Below are 26,277 nucleotides of genomic sequence, written 5' to 3'. Positions count from 1 at the left end.
AGCGGCTTTCCTTTTTTTCTATTATTAAATTTTTATAACTTCCATAGTTTTTCCAATACTAAATAGTTTCCAAAAATAGCTTTCTTTTTACCCTCACTGAGAAAAGAATTACTGAATGTGAGAAAATAGAAACTGAAAAGTAAAGAACTTCACAGATATTTTTCGTTTCTACATAGAATTCAGATTTCTTATTCTCTTCTAGCTATGTGAATAGTTATAGCATCATATCGTTTTCCAACTTCAGTTTTCTTGCACACTCTCTCTATTTCATCAATATTTATTTAGTTACCAATATTTTTAATTTATATTAAACTTATAACAAATTGTGGTAAGAAAAATCAAATAAATCTACTTATATTCTCTAAGTTTTATATGCGCAGATCCCGCCACGAAATGCGGAAGCAGCTACGATTAACATGCGTAGCATCTTTCAGTTAGGAAAACATTTTAACTTTGGATTATTTTGGAAATGTTAACAATTTTAATTAAAACTCTTTATTTAAAATTGGTACCAGGGATTTCCAAACTCTTAAATAGTGTTATCCACTTTTTAGAAACAGGATCTATAAGAACCCAGCTAATCCTCGGCGAACTGAATTTTTCACAGACAAACAGCACGCATTCTTTCGAAAAGAGGTTTTTATGAGTTAAAAAATAACTTTTATCAGTAAATAATATTTATTAGCCCAGAAGGACTCTTAATTTCGTTTTGGCATTTTGCATTGATTCACCATAACATCGATTCACTTTTCAAATTGTTGCCACCAAATATTAGAGCCCTGTATTATATTTAAAGAAATTAAATAGAGAAGGATCTGCATAAATGTATGTATGTTTCTGGCATTGTGATAAAACAAAGGTACCTACAGCCATCAAATTTCAAATAACGTACGTCTCCACCCAAGTATGCACACATGGAAGCCCGAATTTGGTTTATTATTTATTTTATATTTCATAAAGCATTTATAAGTTTTTGATTAAGAAACTGAACTATTTCAAAACGAACAATGACAACACTGTTCCAAAATAAAAAACATTTTTATCTCCAGCTCGCGAATTCTAAAGATACGTTCTTTTAAATATTTTTTTTATCTTGCTGTTGAATTGAATTTTATGGTTTAAGTGCGAAGAACATGATATTTAATAAATAATAAAGGTATAAGATATTTCTCCCGCCCTCTTAGCATGCCTACGTAGTGTAGTAGTCAGCACGCTCGGCGCGTATTCGAGAGCTCCGTGGTTCGATTCCCGGCCAGGGCATTGCTCATTTTTCGTCTTCAAAAAATACCGTCTGAACTAGAAAAGGTCGTGGATGATGATTCTCCACAGCCAGGATTTGGGGATTGAGTCCTCTAATTCCCAACCGCTCTTCAAAAGGGGGAGTATATAGCTTTTGAAGTTATGCCAGTAGTAATGTTGTTCTGGAGGGGATGCTCAGTCCAGTCCTTCTTGAGACAGTTTTCCATTTCTTCAGCAAAATTAAAATTAAAATTTTCTTTCAAAACATTCAAATGTTTTTACAGTTTTAATTATTTTGAGATTTTGCAATTTATGCTATCACAAACATTCCCATTATTTTCGATTATAAGCATTTGAAATGTTTTGTAGAATTTATTTTTCTAATAGTTATTTTTATTTTGGAACAAGCCTTTCCTATGTATTCTCATCACCACCTATGTTTCCCTACAAGAATGAGTTTTCAGTATTACGATTTATGTAAATGAAGTAGAAAAGAGTATTTAAACTGAGTTCTGGGTCACTTCAGTATTGCACCGTAGGATAGGATGTCCTGGGCCTCGTTTTTGCCCCTACTCTAAGCTTATTGTATTATGTTCCTACTGTTGCGTGCCTACTAGTACATGCCGATGATCTTAAATACGGGCCAACTCTGTCAGTTAATTCTGTACAGCTTCAGTCGATTAATTTTAGTTAGTATTAGATTAGTTTTCTACTTTCTAGCATGAGTTAAAGCCAAATTGGAGGTTTGTAGTAAGACCAAAAAAAGACCATCTGTTCTTTTATTTTTAGTTGGAATAAAGGATAAATTTAACCCTTTTTGAACTTGTTACTTGCAAGAACTTAGAGAATACTCGCTACACAATTCTTCTGTATTATAGTTCTCAAGGAACTCTAATTTAGCTAGGATATTACAGTTTCAAAACACTCATATTTGTGGGTTCAGTGTTGATTTTCTATAAAAAAGCAATATTTTTTATTTTTGTCACTCAATGCAAATATATTTGTACCTCCTATGCCTTGAAAGAATAAATTTAATTCATTAAGTTAGTTGAATATGTTTGCTAAATACCTGAACTTCAAAATAGATTTCAGATCGTGCAACGATTTTTCTAATTCGTTTCTATCACCCCTAAACATTGCGATTTCTTCACGATGTTCGACAAATCTTCCGTACGCAGAAGTAATTTGTGGTTGCTCCCCATTACCACGCAAAAGCTTTTCAAGTAAGAGTGATTGTAATGGTCTTGATTTTGTTAAAATCATAACTTTAACAGCAATGTTGAAAATATTTTTTAAATCATCTTGCATAAATTTCGATACCAAATGCTTCACTGTGCATAGCCAGTCTATATGACGCATTTAGACTAACTGTACTTGTGTGTCACAACACTGTTATTTTACCGCACATGGCTCGTGCACCAACTGTTCAGATCCCAGCACATTTCGTCCAGTCTAAGTCTTTTAATTTTATATATGTGTGGAGAGTCTTGAATATTTTTTCGCTAGTTCCACGTTTAATGGGTTTACAAAATAACATTTCTTCTTGATATTCGTTGTTTCACATGAAAAACAAGAAAACAAGCAATTGTGACAAACCTTGTATATCAGATGATTTGTCTAGTTGTAGTGAGAAATATTTACTTTTGATAACTCTTTGGACCCAGTTGCTTGTTTACCCGATGAGATATTTTATTAGTTCTGTGAGCTACTATGTTGTTTGAACTGGTAGTGTTTCTACTTCCTTTAAGCTCTTTTCATCAAACATAACTTTAACTGCGTCCTTTATCCCTGGGAGCACTAATCTTTCTCCAATGGAACGCGGCTAACCAGCTTTTGCAATTCAGTAACTAAGCAGATAAGAAGATGCATATCGCTTGCTTTGATCCTGGTAAAAGGCAAATGTTTTGTTTCTGATACAAGTATTTTCAGTACGTTCATCTTTCTCTTGAAAAACTCGAGAGACTTAAATTGGAATTCTTCTTCTTAATATGACAACATAACGTATTTTGACGCATGCTTTCGTTTGTAAATATTTCATTGGAAAAAACACACTCAGGTTTAGGATAGTCTTCATATTCATTTCATGAAAATCCTAATGCTAAGTCAGTGATTCTCAACCTTTTTTTTTTTGTCGCGGCACACTTTTAACGATTTCGAAATTTGGGGGCACACAAAGAAAAAGATAAGTTTAAAAGTTGTTTACTTATGTACAATACATCACGTGATAATAATTTTGATTGTAAAATAAAATAATATGTACTACAAAAACAGCAGTACGTTTAATTAAGGGATTAATTACAAGTTAATAATAAGAATACTTTTAATGAGAAATTTGAGCTTGCTGTTTTTTGATAACTTCATTTATATTTGGTCGTGAAAATGACAATGCTACTATCATATCGTATTCTACATTTAACAGTCGCAATCGTTTTTTCGTTTTTATGTTGTTTAATACTGAAAATCCCAATTCACACAAATAAGAGATAGAAAACTGTAATAATATTTTAAAGCTTTTTTGGCCATCATGGGATAATCGCATCTAATGTTAATCCAATATGAATTAATTGGTTCTTCCGAATATTTTAAAATTAAATCTCGATTATTAGAAAACGAAATTAGTTCTTCTTCTTCGCTCAATGTTGATTCAAATACAGAATTATTCCACACCAAAATCGGCTTGGATACCACAATTGGTGCACTTACTAATGTCTTAAAAACCGAATTTAGCCAATTCTCATGTGTACCGTATTAAACTCATTATTATTATTCTCATTTGTACCGGATTAAACCCATTATAATTTTTATTATATACAATTCTAAAATTTGGCGGCTGAGAATCACTGCGCTAAGTATTCAGAATCATACTTACTTACCGCTTTTCTTCGTTTCAATCCCCTTGCATTTGAGCTTGAACGTTCGCTTTCGTCTACAGTGGGCGTCTTCTTTATGAACTAGTTATGCATAACACAAATGCAATAAAAATGTGTGAGGAAAAGACAGTACGAGCAGCAGAAATGATAGCAAACAGCTCCGAAATGAATGCATACGCAAACTGAATTGAACTTTCATAGCGAAAAGGAGTTTCTGATGATGCAGGCAAGGATTCTAAGGTTTCGCAGGGAAATGTAACCTTAAACGAAGTCGCGGATTAGAGCAACAGCCAACGTGACAGATGTAGCGTGCGCATAAAGTAGCTTCTTTGTATACGTTCCCTGCACCATCGCGTTGTAAAGATACGTGTTTTATTTCTTCATTTTTGGTCATTCCACTCGAATCGTTTGTTTTGCTATCGGGCTTTTTTTTTCTGCAACTATGCTTCTTGATGAAGATTTTAAAGCCCGTATCACATTTCTGCCAATTGTGGGAAGATGCATATGCATTCAAGTTGTTGTAGTAATCCACATTTTGGGAAACGCTGATCTACAGCAATCTAAGATTACATTTTTGCTAATTAAAAATTTTACACTAATGTGCTTCTATTTTAAAAAGCCGTAGCGTGAACTTGCCAGGAATGTACGGCATGAGGCATCAAGTATTCACTGCATCAGAAATTGTGCGATACGGTTGTCTGCAGAGACTTGGCAGTTGTTGAGAATAATGATTATACATTTATCACAACAAGAATACGTTAAACCATTCGGTATAACTCCAGTTTTTAGTACAAGAGCAATTGTTCATCGCTTTGGTCCATCCAGTCTATCATATTATGTATGGTCCGTCCGACAGAATTTAAACACGACATCCGCATATTCGGCGTGATAGTCCGGTCTCGAGTATTATTTTGCGAGATCACCCAACTTAACGTATTTTGATTTACTTGTGGGATTATATCAAAGCACTGGTGGAAAACAACGTCGTAGAAAATGATGAGGATCTAATGTCGCGCATCAAAATAGTTAATTCGAAATCTAGACACACGAGGAATTTTTCAGAATGTACGTGATTCCGTCCGCCAAAGATGTGATGCGTAATAAAATACATTTTATTCTCTTACATGCACCTCTTACATTTTTCATCGTTCCTATACACTAAGAGATGAGGCTATAATTTACAACCTTCTATTGGTACATAATTACGATTTGTCCTAATGCAATCTATCCCTCTCAGAAATTAAATCCTTGGCGGGCGCTTGCCTATTCACTCTTAAGGCCAGATGGTGTTGCCATTTCATTGTGGAGGTACCTAATAAGCGGCCACCGTTGGCTTCTATGAAGAGACGGACAGTTACAACCCTGCCTTCTCCGGAATTCGAACCCGGGGCTTTCGGTACCGCAGTAGGCTTCCCTAACCACTATACCGTCTGGTGGCGTCTCTCAGAAATTTGTAAATGCTTATCTGAATCACCCTATATCATACATATATATTAATAATCCACGTTTTAGCTTCAATATATGGTAATTTAATAGCATTGATAAGAGAGATATTATGGAAAATTTCAAGTTCTTTTATCCGTAAAAGGACTTTTTCTGTAAATTATTCAAATTTAAATTCATATTTATTATAAATTTAATTATTGATTTCTTTTACATAAATAAGTGTAGAATATTTAAAATGGAGAAATTTAGTAGTCAAATATAATACTTCTATTCCTAAATCACGCTGAACCTATACGTGCAATAAAGACTACAACATTATCAATGATTCAATACTCATTCTACCCAAATCCATAATAATTTAAACTGTTTAATATAAACATATTTAAAATTACTACTTTAAATTTTCTTGTACAAATGTTACATGCTGCAGTTCGAATTCAAAAGAAATGAAAGTCCTAAATAAAAGTCAAAAACTATCATCTAAACTACTCGATTAAAATGCCTTGGTTAAGACTTATTTCTATTCATGAAAGCACAGAAACAAAATACGCTATCTGAAATTTAAACGTATTTATCTTCTTGTAGTCGAATATATCAGAACTAATTTTGCGCGAAACTTTTCTAAGGCTTTGAATCATTGTATTATATTTCTCCCTTATTGCATATTTATCTTCCAATTATCATAAATTAAATTAGCGATCGAAGAATATTGTCTTCGCTTTCACCAGCAGTTTAAGATTATGTCTTTCTTCTGCATACTAAATGAAGTTAAATGTTTTATTTCTTCGGTTGAAAAGATTTCCATGGCAGCCGTAAGTAGTGGTTTGTATAGACATGAAAGTACATACTTTTTAGGGGATATCTCTGCATAATGCATAAGCTAGATATTCTATGCCCTTCATTGAACAGGTTTTTATGACATTTGGCTGCAGGTCCTCATTTGAATACACATGAAGTATAGAATGGAGCTTCTTTTGCATATTGGATGAAGAGAAAGATTCATGTCACTCTTTTAAACGACGTTTTATAATAGTTAGCCGAACACTTTATTTTTACACATCTGACGACAATTCAGATTTTTGTATTTTAAAACAGAATATTTTACCTGTATCTACGTGAAAATCTTACTATGATACAAGAAAAATAAATTTCAAAATAAAAGCACGATGCGAAAAACTTTAAATTTTGATTGTTGTTGATTTTGACTTTCATTGTTGCTAACCAAATATAATTATGTTAAAAATTATTTACCATTTAAAGTATTTATCCGATTTCAAACTGACGAATTGTTTTCTACTTTTTTCGTGATTTAAAAAATGCATCCCAGATTGAAACTGGTATCATTAACATGGTCAGTATGATTAGGATTTCATTTTTGTTTTCTCATTTTCGATTTCCTGAGATCGGCTTATAAGCAATGCCGGCTTAAATTCGATTAAAAATGACGTTTTAAATGCTTTTAATAAACTTATAAGCACTATGAAGAGTTCAGAAATAGGAAATTCATGCCAGTTCTTGTTTTAGTCAGTCATGTTTAGAGGTGCACGAGTACAAGTTATATCAGTCCTATATACACAATTTCAGGTTTCTAATCCTACTCGCTTTTGCGTAATGGAGATACATACTACATGGAGAAAAACATTTTTGACTTCTTAAACACACGCAGCTAAGTAACAATTGAGAGACGGGACGACCTCTTTTCTACGAGCTGTGACGAATTATTGTCCATCGTATACAGTTCGGGAGCCAAGTATAGTACCGTCGACTGGATGGATACCTTGTAATTAAAGATCAAACTATTTTGAGAGCCAATACAGAGACCTCAGGACTTTCAACCCCAAGATAAGAATAACTTAATTCAATCATTTTTAAAGCAAAAAATGAAGAATTTACCAACATGTAAGAATGAAACAAAATTAAGCTGATGAAGCCGAGTAACAGACTAGGTACATATATATATATATATATATATATATATATATATATATAATGAAAATATATAACCAAAATGAGAGGTGCACGAGTACAAGTTATATCAGTCCTATATACACAATTTCAGGTTTCTAAGGCTACTCGCTTTTGCGTAATGGAGATGCATACATACATATGTACAAACGATACGAAAGAATCTCTTCTGAATCCATTTTAAATCCTTTGTACAACTTGTTCTGAGAAAACGTATCCTTTATTCTGTCCTTACGTACAAATAAACGCAAAAATATCGTTAAATTGCATTCGATAGTGGTCAAAATGGATAGTTTTGTTGAAATATATATGATACTTTAAAATTTTCGTGCTTACAATACTTCCTTTACTTCGTCAAGGAAGTAAAAAGGAAAGAAACCAATTAGTACAATTATTAGCTTAAATCGTTCAAAATTAATATTTGAAATTTGAAGAACACAGAAATGCGAAAAAAATATCAACATAAAATTTTACATTTCATATTTTAACTGTGATTGAAATACACGTAATTCTTATACTCCTAGAAAAAACAACGCATAGCTCAATCATTTTACTTCCTTGTACGAAATAAAAAGGAAGTATTGTAATCGCGAAAAGTTTCAGGCAGCATATTTCAACGGAAATATCCATTTTGACCGCTATCGAATGCAATTAGTCGATGTTTTCGCGTGACATCTGTACGTAAGAACAGAATAAAAGACTCTTTTAATCAAAAAAAAAAAAAAATTATAAAACTGCTTTAAAATGAATTCTGAAGAGAATTTTTCGTATTGTCTGTACGTACGTACGTATGTATCTCGCATAACTCAAAAACGAGTAGCCTCAAAACGTTGAAATTTTGTATATAGGACTGCTATAACATGTAGGTGAGCACCTTGTATTTTGGTTGCAATCGGCGGCACCAAAAGTATAAAAATATACTCTGGGTTCACTCTTTTTAAATACGTCTACTAAAATTAATATCAGGAGATAATATAATCAATATTTCTTTAGTAAATAAATTATATACATATAATTTTTAGTAAATAAATTATATATATATATATATATATCCACTCTGTTACCCGGCTTAGTGATCTCAGTTTCTTTACTCTCATACGTTTGTAAATTGTGCATTTTGTGCTTTAAAAATGATTGAATTATGTTGTTCCGGTTAAAGTTTTTATGCCTTTAGGAAATCTACAAGGAATATTCGTAGAATTATCAAAAATGTTAAAGCTGTTTAAGTGCGGTTAAGCCTAATTTTTAAATAACATGAACAGCAGAATAGTAGATTTGTTGCGAATCTAGAGAGACTAAGATTCGCAACAACAAAGGTAACGCCTTCATTTATTATTGTGAATTAAATCATGCTTAGTCCTTTTTGGAATTTTTCAAAGAAATAAGTGTTTAAGATTTACTTCAAAATTTTTAATACAGATATTTTGAGTTTTTATGTATTTTTGCCTTGTCGCGAAGTGAGAACTGAATTAATTAAAAGAGAAATACTGAGTCGTCTGTGAAAAACTATTCTTTTTTTTGTTTTGTTTGCTTAATTTCTTTTATACATCGTTCTAGATTTATTGTATTTGAATAGAACATGTGGCAACGATTAGATAATTCTTCAAATGATATAAATTTTGTGCATTCTGAGTTATAATGTGAACGAAATATAATACTGTTAAGTGAACCTAGCGCCAGAGTGTCGCTATGGTAAACAAATCGAGTGAATTTTAAAGAATGCATTTATTCTATTGTGGTTTATGCGCTATCGACGAAGCAGATTTAATTCAATCCAATCAGTTTAAATGAAATGCAAGAAAAAATGCGTGTAATTTAATATTCCGTACAAGGAAGTGATGTAGTGTACACATCAGATTTTTTCTCCCTTCTTATTGTTCTGATCTCGGGGGGGGGGGGGGAATTAAAATCAAAACTAACAGCAAACTTAATTTGCTTGACTTCGAAGAAATCTGAACTTTAGTTCGGATAACTGGATTTTTGATAGGATTTTCATTAAGTTTGCATCCTTTCAAAGCCAGATGAAGCTAGTTTTCGTTTATGTATGATAAGGAAACTCCCAGTATTCAAAGATTTTCCTCAGCTAGCTGTTTTCTTTGCGGGATTTCAAATCGAATTTTAATCTTCAATAGGAAGGAAAACAAACATTTCAATGATTGGTGTTTTGTATATCCGTTAAGTGATCTTCTGTGCAATTCGAAAATTAACTATATATATTCAAAATAAATATTGTATATTTTTTAATTTGCTGAGATTCATGTTTCTTTATTTGTAAGACGGCTAAAATTTTCGTTTAGCTAATGCTAGCGATTTCGCACTTTAATCTAAATTTATCATTTTAGTTTGGTCGCGATATTTGAAATAGTAAAACAAGTTTCTAGTTACCTAATAGTATTTCTGCATTTTATTTCAATTTAATCTATAAAGGAGACTAATATCAATTTTATTAATGTTCACAAAGTTATAATAATCAGAAGCACGAAAACCCAGAATAATAAAAAAAATATCATTAATTGCATTCTCTTACATTTATTTCTATCGTGTGTGAAACATAAAATGAAAATACTATAGTTTAAGTTTTGCGCGCAGTTAATGTAAATACAAGATATATAGACAGTTTGATAAATTACAAAGAAGATAATTTCAAACTTTAATCTTCTTTTCAATTTATTGAATTGTCAATATCACTTGCATTTAGATTAATTGCGCACTAAACTTGAACCATGGCATTTCATTAACTTTTTATTTTATGTTATTATACAAGTTTCACAGATAAATTAATCAAACAAAGGTTTAGAATTCTAAAATTTTCTTTCCTCAGTAATTCAAAACCTTAAATGAGATCATATACTGCGCAGCAAATTTACATTGTTTGTTTTAAATCATTTTAAATTCACTTCCATGAAAGCACGTACGTAAATGTAAAATAAAAATTTGTCGCCCAACGTCGTTAATAACTGCTGATTTCTAAGACACAGTTTTCAAGAAGATATAAACATTTTCCCATGAACAAATTTTTTAAATTCTTTCATCAGACTCTTTCGCTTGCAGAATTTTTTTTCCTCGTATATTTTCGCGATTCATAATATCAACTGGGACTTACATTGCAAGATAGCGAAAGCAAATAAAATTGTTTCATTACAAAAATCTCTCAAGTATTTCAAATTAAACTAAAGCAGGTTTAAAGTGTGTAAACAATAAGCATGAAAATATATTTTTATGAACACTATTCGAAACAGCGCTGAGTTTTCATTCTATTATAATTATTACGGCTCAAAGAAATTCTTTTATGAATCTTCTGATAATTTTTAAGAATTCATTAAAATACATTTTAATACAATCATTAAAAGCTATAAATTGAATAAGCGTTTGCAGTTCTTCAGCAAACTAAATTTCCTGCAACTGCGAATCAAACTTGTGGTTAATTGAAATGTCACCTTGAAGCTAAAGACTTCTGTGAAGCAACTGATTGCTCCTCAATTCAGAAACATTATTCGACTCAGAGTAAAATTGGACTTTTATCAGGTGTATGTCCAAAAATCTCGAATGAAAATTGTCAGAGCGAAAACAACGCAACGGAAAAATGACGTCATACAAAACTATACACTATCATACAAACCTACATAATAATGCATTTCTTGACTGTAATATCGCATAACGCATTTCTTGTCTGTAAACATCTTTATTCATTTTTGCATAATGATATGTAGTATTATGTACTTTCTATTTTTTATTTTCTGTAATTTAATTTTTAAAGATTAAAAAATTACTCACCCATTTACATTTAGAAACTTCGACAATATTAACCTATATAAAAACGGAGTTAAATGAAAAGCAATAAAAAACTTTGAAAAATAAAAAGACTTATAAATCATGACGTAAACGGCTTTAAATATTACCCCTTAAAAAGATTCTTTCACTTGTAAATATTGCTATTGCTACTTATCTACATAAGCGTTCCTTATACATTTTTTAATATATAATTACATACTGTAACATTTATGTCAAATTTAACACTCTAATACTTAGTAAAGCACTGCCCCTCAACTCCAACCATAAATATCCGGTACATGACAATGAAGAGTTAATGGACTGAAATGGCATTGAGACGTTTTTAGGAGCGTGACAGTTTCAAAAGTAATCGAATAAGAATAAAACACTAATATTTATAATACTAAAGTATTCAGCGTTGTTATCTATTTTTAACTAACTATTTTATAGAGCAATTATCCGTCTTGTGTTTCTTTTTATGAGAACTTCCATGAAACAGAGAGAACTATAAAAACTGTTTCTAAGATCCGACTTGACAACAAATTTCTATCGTTATACATATAGCATTACTGTGAACATTCTTCGTAAGAGCAAAATTTGATATATTATTTGGTTATAACGGAAGTTTCCCGCAAAAAACATTCTTAAAGAAGTTAGGAAAAACATGAAAAAAGTACATTTAGTGCGGGTAGTAATCACCACCCATTATCTATGATTTTCTGCCTACGATTGGGTAGATGTTCAAAGTTTTCGGCCCAGAAACTTGGTGTCCGCGAGTCGAAAAACATGTCAACCTCATTTCAGACGTCCTGCTCAGAGTGTAAGATAGTACCAGCAAGTAAGATGTAGCTGCAGGTGTGAGAAAACACAGAAGTCCGATGGAGCGATGTCGGGGGTATATGGTGGGTGTGGCAAAAGCCGGAATTCAATTCGACGTTTTTCATTGATAGCCTCGTCAGCATGGACTACCATCTCGCTGTACGCCTTACTAATATCAACTGGTTGATATTAGTAAGGCGTACAGGAATCGAAGGTTTTACCTTTTTCGTAGCTGAAGTTTTGCAACGGAATTGCAATAAATGATCGTTCTAATTTGGCAGCGTGATAGTTACATTTCAGATACCTTGTACTTAATGCTTACTATATTGTTTTACAAATTTCAGAATTCAGTGTTCTAAAGCAAGTCTGTTTCTTTCAAATGGCAAAAGCCGTTTGACCAAATCTGATTAAACAAGCCAACGTGAATTGTTTGCGCAGACGATATTTCCGGTGGCGGGAAACTTTCGTTAAAATCCAATATTTCAAACTATTTATTTCAAAACCCTTACATTTTTCTTTACATTCTACCATTCATTCTATAAATGTGATAACACCAACTGTCAGGAATATTATGACTTATAAACAAACGCAGCTTATTAAATAATTCATATTATTCTCTTTGCTCAATACTATTTAACTTCTAAATATTATTCCTTCAATATCCCGCTACTATTTAATCAACTGAAATTAACGTGATTAAATCTAAGACTAAGAAATATAAAAAGAAATAATGATGGATACTAACTGATTCTCAATAGTTTTAATTAACATCTATTGCCATGAGTAAAAAAGATTGAACTATGCGTTGTTTTCTCCAGGAGTACAAGAATTAAGTGATAATAACAGTAACAAAGTCTTCTTTTTCAATAATAGAATAATGAATGAATGTTATTTGAGTCGAGTAAGTGATAAGTTGTTATCTAGTGAGAAAACGAAGTAAATGTTACTTTCTTTGCACAATGATAACAGTTTTGTTTAAGATCTCATCAGAGCTAAGAGTACCGAAATGTAGATGAGCCTTAATCTGTGACTTATATGAGCTCTTTATGTTACAGCAGCGGAAGAATAATTAGTTTTATGGATGCTAATATCGGATTTTATAAAGCACAGACCATTAACAATATGTGGATTAGAAAATTGAGACACAAAGAGGTGAGATAAATGCAATGTATTATGATTTGAATAGTTTTGCGCTGTAAATCTACTGAAACGAACATTGAATTACTCTCTGCTTAATAGACTGAAGAGAAAATTATTAAGGAAGTCTTTGATATAAAATAACCAAATGCAAAAATAAAAATATTAAACAAAGATATTTTAAGGGATATAGTTTTTACAACTGAAACTTAACTAAACTTACCACATTCTCCTCTATATGCCAGCTTTAAGGACTTCTTTTGTAAACAGCCTTGTCTTCGCATTTCACATTCATTTTGATATGTTTGCTCATCCGAACCACACACTGGCCTCACTACAAGTTCGCAGGTATCATCACAATGACATGTGGCTTTACCGTGTCTGTCAATATCGCAGCCTTGATAAGGGCCACACTGAAGAATCTCGCACGGATTTGCTCCTGAAAAAAATCAAATTTCAATTGCGAGACTATTTACACTCAAGATAAATTTTTAAAGTAAAACTTCTAGAGTATAATCATTTTTATAGATAAATTTCAAAATCAGTGCACATATATTAGCTGCAGAGTACAGGTCGTATCTTTAAAAGCAGGCACTATATTTTTACACGGTACATTACAATTTACATTGCACAAAATTACAATGGGTTATTCATTCTAACCTAAGAGCACATGGTAACAATATCTTAATCTTTTACACTCTCTCTATTAATAATGAGTGGAGAGAAGAGCAGAAGAACCATAGTTGTAAGGCCTGTTTACAATCTAGGCTCACAAGGCATGAAACTACAGTCTAGAATTTAAAGGATTACAATTCTGTTCTCTAATTTAACATAGCCTCCGATTTTAAAACGTGTGAAGTAGCACTTGGGTCTGCTGAAAGTTCAATGTGCCCAGAACCACAAACTACCATAGTTGGGCTGTCGCTAATTTATAAACTAATCAATCACTAAATGAAAGAGAAGAGCAATTACATTATTTTTGGTTTGAATACCAATTGCAGAGAAGAAGTCGGGACGTTGATGTTTCAAGACTTATATCTCACATATTATCCTGCAAAAGAATTTAAGATGGCAGATGTAATTCCTTGCAATTTTTACTTCCTTGTACGAAGTAAAAAGGAAATATTCTAATCGCGAAAAGTTTCAGCCATCATAGTTCAACGAAAATATCCATTTTCATCGCTATCGAATGCAATTTAACGATGTTTTTTCGTGACATCTGTACGTAAGAATAGAATAAAAGACGCCTTTCCCCAAAAAAGAATTATAAAACTGATTTAAAATTAATTCTAAAGAGACGTTTTCATGGCATCTGTGCGTACGTACGTATGTACGTATCTCGTATAACTCAAAAACGAGTAAGTAACCTCAGAACGTTGAAATTTTGGATATAGGACTGCTATAACATGCAGATGTGCACCTCGTATTTTCGTTGCAATCGGCCGTACAAAAATATATAAATATATGTATATTTATGTCCATTCTGTTACTCGACTCAGTAATCTTAGTTACTTTATTCTTATATAATTGTAAAGTGTGCATTTTTTGCTCTAAAAATGATTGAATTATATTGTACTTATCTTCCGGTTGAGGTTTTTATGCCTTTAGTTAACCTATATGCAATGAGTGTATAATTATCAACAATTTAAAGGTTTTTTAAGTGCTGCTAAGAATAATTTCTGATTAGTATGCCGTCCGTATTTGTTTATATTTAAAACGTACCAGAATAGTGGATTTGTTGCCAGTTTAGAGAAACTAAGCTTCCCAAAAGCAAAGTAACATCTTTTATTATTGCGAATTAAATTATGCTTAATTCATTATAGAATTAACATTTAAGTTATTAGCTTATTTTTATATAGAAACTGTAACTTTAATTGTAACAAATGTTTTTAATTGTTTTAATTGTATTTGTTTTGTGTTTTTATGTTTATGTTTTTATGTTTATTTTTAGCTCTAAAATTTCAATGAAAATATTTTGAATTTTACGTATTGTTGCGTTGCAGCGAAGTGAGAACTGAATTAATTAGTAGCGCATGAGCATTATATGGTAATTTTCCAGATGATATAATTTTTGTGCACTCTGAGTTTTAAAATGAATGTGCATGCAAGTGAACGTAGCGCCAAAGTGTCACTATAAATAAATATAGTGAACTTTAAAAGAGTGCATTTATTCTAGTGTTTTCTAAGCGCTATCGGCGAAGTAGATTTAATTCAAAATTCGTTAACTGTTAATTCAATATGTTTAAATAAAAGGTGGGAAAATTGCTTATAATTTAATATTCCATACAAGGAAGTCATATGGTGTACACATCAGATTGTTTATTATAGATGTTTTCTTCAGCAAGAAAATGGCGAAATATGAGAATGTTTCATAAAGCAACATACACTATTATTTTATGAAAATATTTTATCAAGATAACTAGCGACAAAGAAGAAAAACTGTACCTAAAAATAAAACAAGCCTTACCGCTGGAACATTCTCCAGTATAAATAATCCTAATGCTTCTCCGTAACTTACAAGCCTCCACTCGCAAAGTACATTCATTAGTATACGTTTTGCCATCCGATCCACAAACAGGTCGAAAATCAGGAGAGCAAACAGAATTGCAACGGCATATTGGTGTTCTGTGCTCATCCAACTGGCAAATTTGAGATGTTGGACATTCTATGCCCTCGCAGGGATCTAATGAAGAAAAAAAGCGATTGTAATTATAGCATAAAGAAATATCAGCTGGAAATATTAAAGAATGTGACATGGACGAAAATAAGAAGCTGAGCCAAAAAGAGATATATTTTCTATAGGACATGTCTTCGTTTGGCTAAAAGGTGAACTAAGATTCTGAGAATGCGCTCATACTGTAAAAAAAGAAAGAAAGCTTTTAATAATATTTTCTTTTTTTTTTTTTTACTCCGAGTCGCAGTTTCTCTCGGATATTTAAGTTTTTATTTACTTATTGTGAACACATTGTAGAGTCATTAGGATTTTTTGAAGTAGAAGACAGGAATAATGTTCAATTCTCTCGCCGGGACTCGAACCTAAACCTCTCGAATACGTACCGAGTGTGCTAACCGTTACACCATGAAGGCATGTAGTAAAGAGGAAGAAAATACCTAATAACGTTTATGACAGACAATAATTTATAAGCATCAGTAATAGTTTAGTTCTTGAAACACAGTACAAAAATTTTTAATTTTAACACTTTTATTTTGTTATTTTATATATGGAGACAGTTTGAATAAAGTTAATAAAGAAAGGTCTTGTTCATTATTTCAAATTTTAATAGCTATGATTCTTTACAATGTAGTGTACACTTCTTTGCAGGTATAAAAAGAAAGAGAGTTTTGCATAATAAATAAACACAAATTATCATGCAATTTAAATTTTAAATTTAAAGGAACGTCTATTCTTCGTAACATACTTTCAGGAGTATTGGAAAAATTCACATCAGAGTGTAGAATGGAGTTGTGGTTGGGATTCATTTTTCTATTGAGAGAATGAAAAACGCATTTAGTGGTGGGTGATGTGATCTAAATTGCATCTGTTTAGGACCCGCTCTGAGGGCGACAACCCGGACGTTTGTCCGGGAGGTCAAATTCGGTGCTGGCATTTTGGCAGCGAGTGTGAGAAAAGTAATGATATGTTAAATACCCAGTTAATCGAAATTTACACGTATCTATTTTCTCTTTCGCTAAAAGCTTATAGTTCTTATTTATACCGTTTATGTCTGAAAACAAAAAATAATTTTAGTCCTTAATTCTAACGAAAACAAACAAAACAGAGCGAGATATTTAATTAAATAATAAAAAATGCAATACATAGTGTATGTTATAGACGTTTCACGAGAGAATGGAAAATCACGGGATCCATTTTGTGAAACTGTGATATCATAGTATTAAAAGACTCCAAGGATATGGATCCCAGGAAGAAATGGACGGTGACGCTTTATTAAAACATTCATTATGACAGTCTATATCTGCTGCCGTGGCCTACAGAGACATAATTTTACGGAATGTATAATATACTATATAAACTTACATGACAATTTCCTTAACTTCGAAAAACATTATGCAAATTAACAAATTATTTTATTAATAAATTAACTCAGAATATTTAAGGCTGTCACTGTATAGAATAACATGCAGGCGAACAGCTGCTTGAACTTGTTTGAACAGGAATATAAAAGAACCTCATGCATAGACTTGTTTATTTCTCTAATTATGAATTCGTTACAGAATAGTATTATTCTTGCTCATACGTGGGTGTTGATAACAAATTTCAAAGCAATGGAACTTGTTAATTTTTAAAAGTAAGTACATCTACAATTAATCTGTTTAGTTTGATAGATACCATTTTACCTTAAAACGATTATCAAATTGAATTAATGAAATGTAGTTTTCCACAGTTTGCGTTCTACATACGTAATAATCTGAAAGACGAACCTTAGTGTTAATCATCTGTTTAATGTATTCAAAGTTTAGCTTTTATTTAAATTTAGTTAGTTAGTAGTTCTTATATTTTTACGTTCATACGTTCTTAAGGGTGTTGGATGATGATTCTCGTCACCCAGAATTTGGCAACCGGGTCCTCTAAAAGCCCCAGTCGCACTTTAAAAAGGGGAGTATATAAGGTGTTTCTCCCACTTTCCTAGCATGCCTTCGTGGTGTGGTGGTCTGCACACTGGACCGGTATTCCAGAGGTCCGTGGTTTGATTCCCGGAGAAGGCGTTTGCTCATTTTTCATCTTGCCTGCTTCCAAAATACCTATTGTCTCTACAAATTGAATTGAATAAAATCTCAAAATCAAGAACTATAAAACTGTTTTAATGACTATTCATATGTATCTGCATTATCTATGTTAATTGTCTATATTAATTAGTAACTTATTTTATGTTCCGAATCTATACTGTCACTTCTCTCTTTTCGTTTTCCTGCCACATTGTATATTTATATCGAGTTTATTTAAGTTGGGGTTTGAGACTGTTTTAGTCAGAGCACGTTCTGCCTGCTGAATACCACGTCACAAGCTATTATTCTTTCTACGATAAGCATTGCTGCCTACGACGTTGCTTTATTCTTGCAGATAGGGCTATTGTAGACAGTGTCTTGAAGATTGTGGTGCTTTAATCCTGAAGACAGTGGTTTAGGTTGAAATCTAACTTGCGCGTTTAAATATCTATGCGTAAGCTTTGGCTAATAAAGACTTATATTTAGTTTTCATTTTAAATTCTACTTTTGAGTTTACGCCATAAATGCTGGCTGCTTTACAGCCTGGGGAGTATCTTCTCATCAATTTACTGAGTTCTTAATAAAAGCGTCTTTTACATCCTTAGCACGTCTCTGTCATACTTTCCGAGACTTAGCGATAAGTCTCTGACAATCTTAGTTAGTAGTCTTGAATTAATAAGTGTTACCAAAACACGTGAGACTTTATTTTCGTGGCCTGAGATCACATAAGGTTAGAAGATGGACCTGTGTCTGATCGCTGTTAGAATGTCAGAGTTTTATTCAAAATCTTCACCAAAGGTTGATTTTTTGATTAATTTTAAATAGTCTCTTTATTTAATTTAAACTTTTTGTGACAATTTTCAAATTCGAAAACCTGCATAACATATAGTAAAATGGGTCCCATCAATCAACTGAACATAAATTTCTAAAGCATTGCACTATGAATAATAAAGAAGGAAAAATAATAATGAATATTTTCATTACGATAAAAAAATATTAGTATTTGAAGGGAAAAAACTACCTTAAAATTTGACTAGAGTTTTAAGGTTTATGTATAAAAATTTCATTCTTAAAAATAAACATAAGCCGAATTATTGATCGAAAAGTAACCATTTTGCTTTAAGATTATTAAAACAAGTTGGTTATTTTTTATTAATCCGAAATGAAAGTTCATCGTCCAAGATTGTTAAATGACCCTCTGTACCAACACATATATTTTCATCTCCTATCAAAATTTTTCTCAGAGTCTTCTCACAGGGCTTGTTTAATGCAGGTAACTAGGTCATGAAATTCTCCGCTTTCTTTAGAATTTCCTTACTTAAATCAATGCTTCAAAAATTAGTATTCCTTTTCGGTCTGTTTTAAACAGTTAGTTACCATTCCTCGTAAATATTCATTATACTTTCATAACTATTCATACTTCGAGATGTTGTTTTTCACTTATGAGCTCAAGAGATGCTATCAAGTATTTATTATACATGTCATGTTCTGGCATTTAAATTTCATGTTACTGGTGTTCCTTGCTTTGCTAATGACGAAAATAATTGGTCACTTAGCACTTTAGAAAAGCATTTAATATTCTTGGGTTCAGATTCATGCAAAATGGATATTGTATAATAAGTGTTCATGTTTGATGTGCATTTAATGACTGAAAACTTCAACTCTTTCACTGCGGTATAGTTAAATACAAAGTGTGCGTGATAGGTTCCAGATGTTTAGTCTCAACTAATACTATTTTTATATTACACTTTTATGTGAAAATTAGGAAGTTCCTCTTTTAGCCGCATATGATTGTTTATCTATCCTCCCAGCTGTTATTACACTTATTTTTACTGTCTTTATAAGAAGACATTTGAAAAATATAAATAGAGCAGTCAAAATACTGCTTGAAAAACGCTCATTCAGACGTCATATAACTTAGGAACAATTTTGTTGTTCTTGAAAATTCAAAATGGTATGCCTGTGAAACATTACGACTGAAATGTTACAAGGTAAAATGTCTTGCCTGAAATGTTGTATGTAAAAATGTTATACGACTGAAATATGTCGAAAGAATATCGTGTCATCCCCCTGTTCTTGATTTAATAAAATGAGTCTTCATCGCAATATCTTGCCGGTCGAAATGAAGTTGTTTTCGATCATGGTAAACGTTGAGGTTACAAATAAGAATTGATAGCCTACTTGTTTATTTTTCCAATTTTTTGTTTTACTAATTATTTTTAATCTCGTCGGTGTTAATTGCTTAAGTTAAATTCTTTTTTGAATTACGATATAAAATGTCCAGGTATTTATTTTAAATCTGATTATCTAACTCAGAAAATTTGTCCTGTAAATGTTTTTAACAACAAGGGCAAATTAATGTATATTTTTATGGATTTGCCTCAAATGCATTACACTGAAAACAAAAAGAATAATATTTAAAAACGACAGTATTGTTCATTTAAGGATCAGATTCAGTGAAAGTTCATAAAAGAAAATAAATAAATGAATTTTCACTGAATTTATTAATATTTATACTATCCAACATTTTGGCCATGTATCACTTTGGAATTGCAATTTTACGCTTTTATTAACTGACAGGTTTCAGCTTCTTTATTTTGCCCAATAACTTATCAAATAGAATCTATTTAACAATCTTTATGGAGATTGACGAACAAATTATAATGTCAAACGATCAGTGCACTGAATGTTGTTTGCAAATCGATAAACGATTCATCTATTCTTATTACATTAAAAATTTAAACAGCTAAGAAAACAATTACCAATGTAGTTTAAAAAATTCAGAAGAAAAATTTCGTTTATTCACAATTAAATTTCACTAATTTAATCTTAATTTTATTAATCTGTCTAAAATAAGGATAAATAAAATACTTATTTACAATTTATTTAAGTCGAAATTAATCACCATTGATAAAATCATTGATTGAGATATTTTAAGCAACGATCTCAAAGCTCCAACTTTTTAAAGTATTCCTCTATATCTAATATCGGCTCACATTTTTTGACGTTGGAAACGTCTTCAGTGATGGTTTTCAATGCTTTTGAAAAGTTACGCACCAATGTTACTATTACGCTAAGTACTTATAACCTGATATGTGTTACTACTGCGAAATAATTTTATTGTCTTACATTGGTAACGAGAAAATTATAGGTCACCAATGGTCAGTGACTTTCGCAATCGCTTGGGACCATATGTTTAGTCTTTATCCAAGTCTTTCGATTACGGTCAATCGTATCCTTCATTTTCATTTGATTTCCACAAGTTATCTAAAATTACTACGGTTTCATGCACCTACTGACGTGACCGCCAGTAATCATCAAAATAAGTCAACATGATCAGCGAGTAGGTCATCAAGAACCAAATAACAGGTCTCCGATTACTATTTTTACTGGGCACTAGCTTCTTCGATTTATTTCATTTTAAATTTTTTATATTTAATCTACTGTCTCACATAGCGACTTACGTGTCGATCTCTACTGACTATCAACTTAGAGGTCTCCAGTCACCAACAGCCTTGATGGTTATTAGAAAACTTCATTTTAAAAATCTATCTAAATTTTGCTCATTGTTCCGCAGTGGTTATCCATTTGTTAATGTGTGGGCCATCGACCATTAATTTACAGATTGTTTGAAAGTTGTCGTCAAACTGTAGGTCACATAACCTTCTCGAGTAGCATAATACTTCCATGTAATTACATGGATAAGTATTAGCTAACTCAAGATAAAAATAAGGTGACAAAGCAGGTGACCTCCTGCTTGTTTTTAAGTTCAAAGAAATTTCATTTTCAATATGGTACATAAATCATTGAAACTGGACTGAGAATAGTGTAATACGGCTGATGAAATTATTCTTCAATTTGTTTTCAAAAATAAAGGATTAGTCTATGTCTTGGGAAAAAAATCTTTTATTTTTCTGTTATAACCTGAAGGATTATTGTAGAACTATTTTGGTCTATTAGGGCTCATTATGCTGAGAGAAAAAATGTGATAGTTAAAACTAGTTACCCTGGTTTTTTTATGGGTTTGCACAGAAAAACGGCTCGTTGCATCGAAAGTTGCACTAATTTCAGTCGATTGTAGTGTTAAGGAACATTGGTGTTGCAATCAGAAAAAAAAAACATTTTTTGCAATTCAACAGTCACATGTAACCCCTTAACGATTACATAATTTTTAGAAAACAGTAAAAAAAATGTGCCTATTTTTTAATTCAAGAACATAGTTTAACAATTAAATGTATAAATAATACATGTATTCATCTTAATTTTGACGGGAGTGAGAATGAAGAGGTTAAAAATGTTGGAATGATTATCTGATACCCAACTCCGTAGGTAAAACATTTTGGAATGACTAGTTGATATCTTGTATCGCAGTTTTATTTTTAAGCAAAGCATCTTATAAAGGGAGGGTAGGTATTTTAATATGAAGAATTCCCCTAATAACCCCACATCTGAAGGGACCTACAGTGTCATTTAAGGGATATTGGTTTAAAAACTCAACGCATACATTATATTTGATTCTAATAAAACGGCTCTATTCTGAAAATTAATTTCTTAATCTCATGAAGCCGCAAATAGAAATCATAATGTTAAAGGAAATACAATTTTATAATTGTTACTAAAGCCGTGTATTGCAGCTATAGTTACAATTTACTGCCATTAGGGCACAGTTAGTATAGGAATATTTAATTGTTGACTCTCCATAGAAAAACGATATCCTTTGTATATGATGATGCGACTTTATATAAATACCGAACAGTTCTAGCACAAAATTATTAAAGAAAAATTATACGCTACCGTAACTTACCACAAACTCCTTTAAACTTAATTTCAATGGTTCTCATTTCTTTGCAAGACATCTTTTCCAGTTCGCAAGGGTTTGGATAATTTTTGCCGTCCGTACCACAGACAGGAACTTGATCCTCAATAAACAAAGAGCACCTCTCTGGGCATATACATCTGGCTGTTCGACCATCCAGTGATGTTTTACACGTGGATCCAAATGGACAGTTCATGTTTTCACAAGGATCTTGTATATCTATAAGAAAACACGTGTATGTATGACAGATATTCGATTTTTTTAAACATTTAGAAGTCATCACATGTTAAGTTAGTTTTATTAAAACTTTAACTCTACAATGGCATATTACACAGCGTGTCTACAAAGTTTTGGGAAGTAACTTTTTTAATCTCTTTTGATTGATCTGCCTACTAAACATAAGAAGCGATTTGTCATATTTTTTCCTTTAAAACATCCTATGCTTATAGAAAGGATTTAAATTGAATTGTTCATTTGAATTATGTAGTTGATAACTACTGCTGAGGTTTCAAAGGCTGTAAAATGAAAAAGACAACACAAGTTTGATCAAAATAGAGTACAATAATCCTAGGTGTTTTAGGGAATACTAATAATGACGAAAACTAATGTTCTCATTATCACCAAAATGCAAAACCTGACAACTATCTTTATAGACAAAAGAAAATTCATCTTATTCTGAAAAACTTAATTTTCAAAAGTTTCGAATAAAGAACAGTGCTAATTTTTTGGATTTACATGAAGTAATTTACAAGGAGAAAGAGCTTAAAGAGAAGATATTTCATTCTAAGTTCTATAAAATTATAGAATCTAAATAACTAAATGCAGCTTCTGAAAGGAAGTTCTAGCCTTAGGTCAAAACAAAGGTCAAAATAGTAATATTTCTGATGGTTTTTTTTTTCTCATAAAGCGGTCATCTTTCAGAAATTGATAACAAAAACGTAACTATTACTAGTCATCCTCTTACCCGCAAAAATATTTAAGTAATTATTTCGAAACAGTTTAGAAGTAGCTCATTTCAATATGCACAAAATTATGGAAATGCCACGCTCCAACTTGGTCCTGAGAGTTTTATTCTGCACTAAAAATGATTCCTTATGTACGATTCCAAACCGAGCATTTGTTTGCCATCTTATTTGAAGTAAAAAAGTGTGAATTTACGAATCTTCTTTAATTCAAAGTTGCAGTACTTTTGTACCCATGGAATGATTTTTATAAGCTTTGCTCATGTAGTTCCCGAGGAAACGTCAGAATAAAAACAAACAAAGAAATCCCACAAAATACAGCACAAAGGAAGGAAGTAGAGTAAAGGAAACCGCCCTTCTTATAGATGACCAAAAATCCATTCCTATAAATAGAGAATATCAAACTCGTCAACCCAGAGAGAGATAAGCAATAAGTAAACGTGTCCTATAAATATAACTATCAATACAACGAAGTAAAAGAAAAGTGCAAGGTGAATAATTGTGCTAACTCAAGAATGCAAAACTTACTAAATAGCAAAACAATCAAACAGAAGGAAATATATTTTGAACTATGTACAAACAAATGCAGCATAGGAATTAATAGGAATGGAAAAGCTTAGATTATGAAATTTTGGTCTTTCTTTCTATCAGCAGTGAATGGCTTGATGTGGTAGTTATCAGGGATGAAGATGTAATTTATAGAAGCGCTGAAATTTCTTTTACTGCTAAAAAGTCCTTTATCAAAGGATTTACTGTTTACACAGTGCAGGCAGGTACTTGCCAATGTATTCAATTTTCAGATGGTCGTGAAGGAACTGATTTCTAATGCAAAAGCTAGCATTAGACATCCTGCGTCGAATTTTATTTTCCATTACTTGCAATTTATTGTTGTTTGTCTTGAAAGCTGCCCACGTCAGGTCAGGGAGGCATAGCACACGATGGTCTTACAACGGAAATGTAGATCTGTCGTTTTCTTCTCAGGATAAGTTTGGAAATTCTTTCTAAGAATGCTTGTAGATGATATGAGATTCTACTACTTTCGAGTGTATGTATATGCTCCAAGAAAGCCGTTGATTAATAAATAACCTCAGATAATTAACCCTTTCTATTCTAGACACCCACTGACCGAAAGGATACAGAGTACATACCTTTGTCCTTCCTCTTCGCTTTATATACCAAAATATCATATGATTTGTATTATCCTAGCTTCTCATTTAATCCGTTTCTCTTTAAGAACAAATTGTAGTAAAGGTTTTCCCTTTCCTACTTTGCTGCTTGTTACAGTATAATGTGTTAGTTACTTCTTGTCATCGAGATGACATCCAATCTAAGGCTGGGGTGACTAAAGGATTAATATCATCCTGACGAAAAAAAGGCAATTAGAAGACAGGCATTTATTGAAATCACTTCAAGCATTACAGGTTACGCACTCTTATCGGCATTCTTTTAAGACTTTAAAAAAAACTAATGGGATGTACAGAGAAATATAAAGTGCCCTTAAGCTCTGATTTTTACATTAAAATAAATCAAACAATGCATTTGGCAATTTACCAGTTGTAATGAAAATATTCTTATAAGCACCGACTCTATTCCTTCCTTAGTGCGTGTTCTGGTAGTGAAACTGATAGCTCGTCCTGTTAGAAATAGAAAGATCCTTAACTTGATTCCAGGAAAGGCATAACTTAATATTCCCTTTCCCGCTACAGAAAAAATAGCTTTATAATTATATTTCCTTTTATTTACAAGGCTGCTTGTAAAATTCAAATAATGATGAATGAGATGAATGATAAGAATGAGGAACATTTCAAGATTAAGCGATGAAAAAATAAATGAATTATTTCCTAAAGAGCTCAGATGGGGTATAACTATAAATGCTGTGTTACAAAGGGCTGAATCGGTATTAAATGCTGTATCTTTGTTTGGAAAAGTTGAAGTAAAATCCTAACCAGAGCCTGGCTCACCGGCGGATGAGCGGTAAAATCGCCGAACACTAACAGTTCGGTTCGGGCTCGAATCGCTAGCTGCATCGCCGTTTTCGATGTTTTCCATGCATAACGTGTCTAACAGACAGTTTTCCTTAGAAAGCCCTCCACACATTCCTTTCCATAGGCAGATAGACTTCGAGTGCTTTCCTATAACCAAGTAAACCAGATTAAATCAAATCTAATCAGAACCTACTTATTTACAGGCATTTCTTGAGGGCGACGTCCCACCAAAGAAGAATCTTTAAGTAGTAGGTCCTCATTTCCCACAATCATTTTAATATTTTGCACCGAATCGAAGCATCTGCCACCGCAAATAGGATAAATGAGAAAGCTAAAATCCCAGCTTGCTGAATTGATAAAGTTTTACAAGTTTAGCTATATATTGGTACGCGAGTAATCGGTTGCCGTGTCAGCGACAGAGAATTCTAATCAGCTGACTTTGCTATTAATTACCCTATAAATAGCAAAATCTAACAGTTTTATCTGTAAACATAAAGTGTAACAATTCCTGTATTCTAAAAAGAAAAAAGCGTATTAACATG

General features: G+C 32.0%; 1 protein-coding gene across 1 annotated transcript in view; it reads right to left on the bottom strand.

The window, feature by feature from the left end:
- The window catches only part of LOC118200141 (agrin-like), a 565,036-nt gene that overhangs the window by 270,796 nt on the left and 267,963 nt on the right, over window positions 1–26,277 (bottom strand). The window contains exons 4-6 of the mRNA XM_085810645.1: window positions 22,777–23,007; window positions 15,715–15,930; window positions 13,471–13,686 (exon numbers count right to left, since the gene is read on the bottom strand). Of these exons, the coding sequence (XP_085666771.1) occupies window positions 13,471–13,686; window positions 15,715–15,930; window positions 22,777–23,007 (663 nt within the window). The remainder of the gene's footprint in view (window positions 1–13,470; window positions 13,687–15,714; window positions 15,931–22,776; window positions 23,008–26,277) is intronic.

The sequence above is a fragment of the Stegodyphus dumicola genome, chromosome 2 (genome assembly GCF_044657685.1).
Source record: "Stegodyphus dumicola isolate Sdum_Otavi_A_Nest chromosome 2, ASM4465768v1".
Lineage (NCBI taxonomy): Eukaryota > Metazoa > Arthropoda > Arachnida > Araneae > Eresidae > Stegodyphus > Stegodyphus dumicola.
The sequence above is the reverse complement of the archived record's forward strand: the minus strand, read 5'-3'. Positions and strand labels throughout refer to the sequence as shown.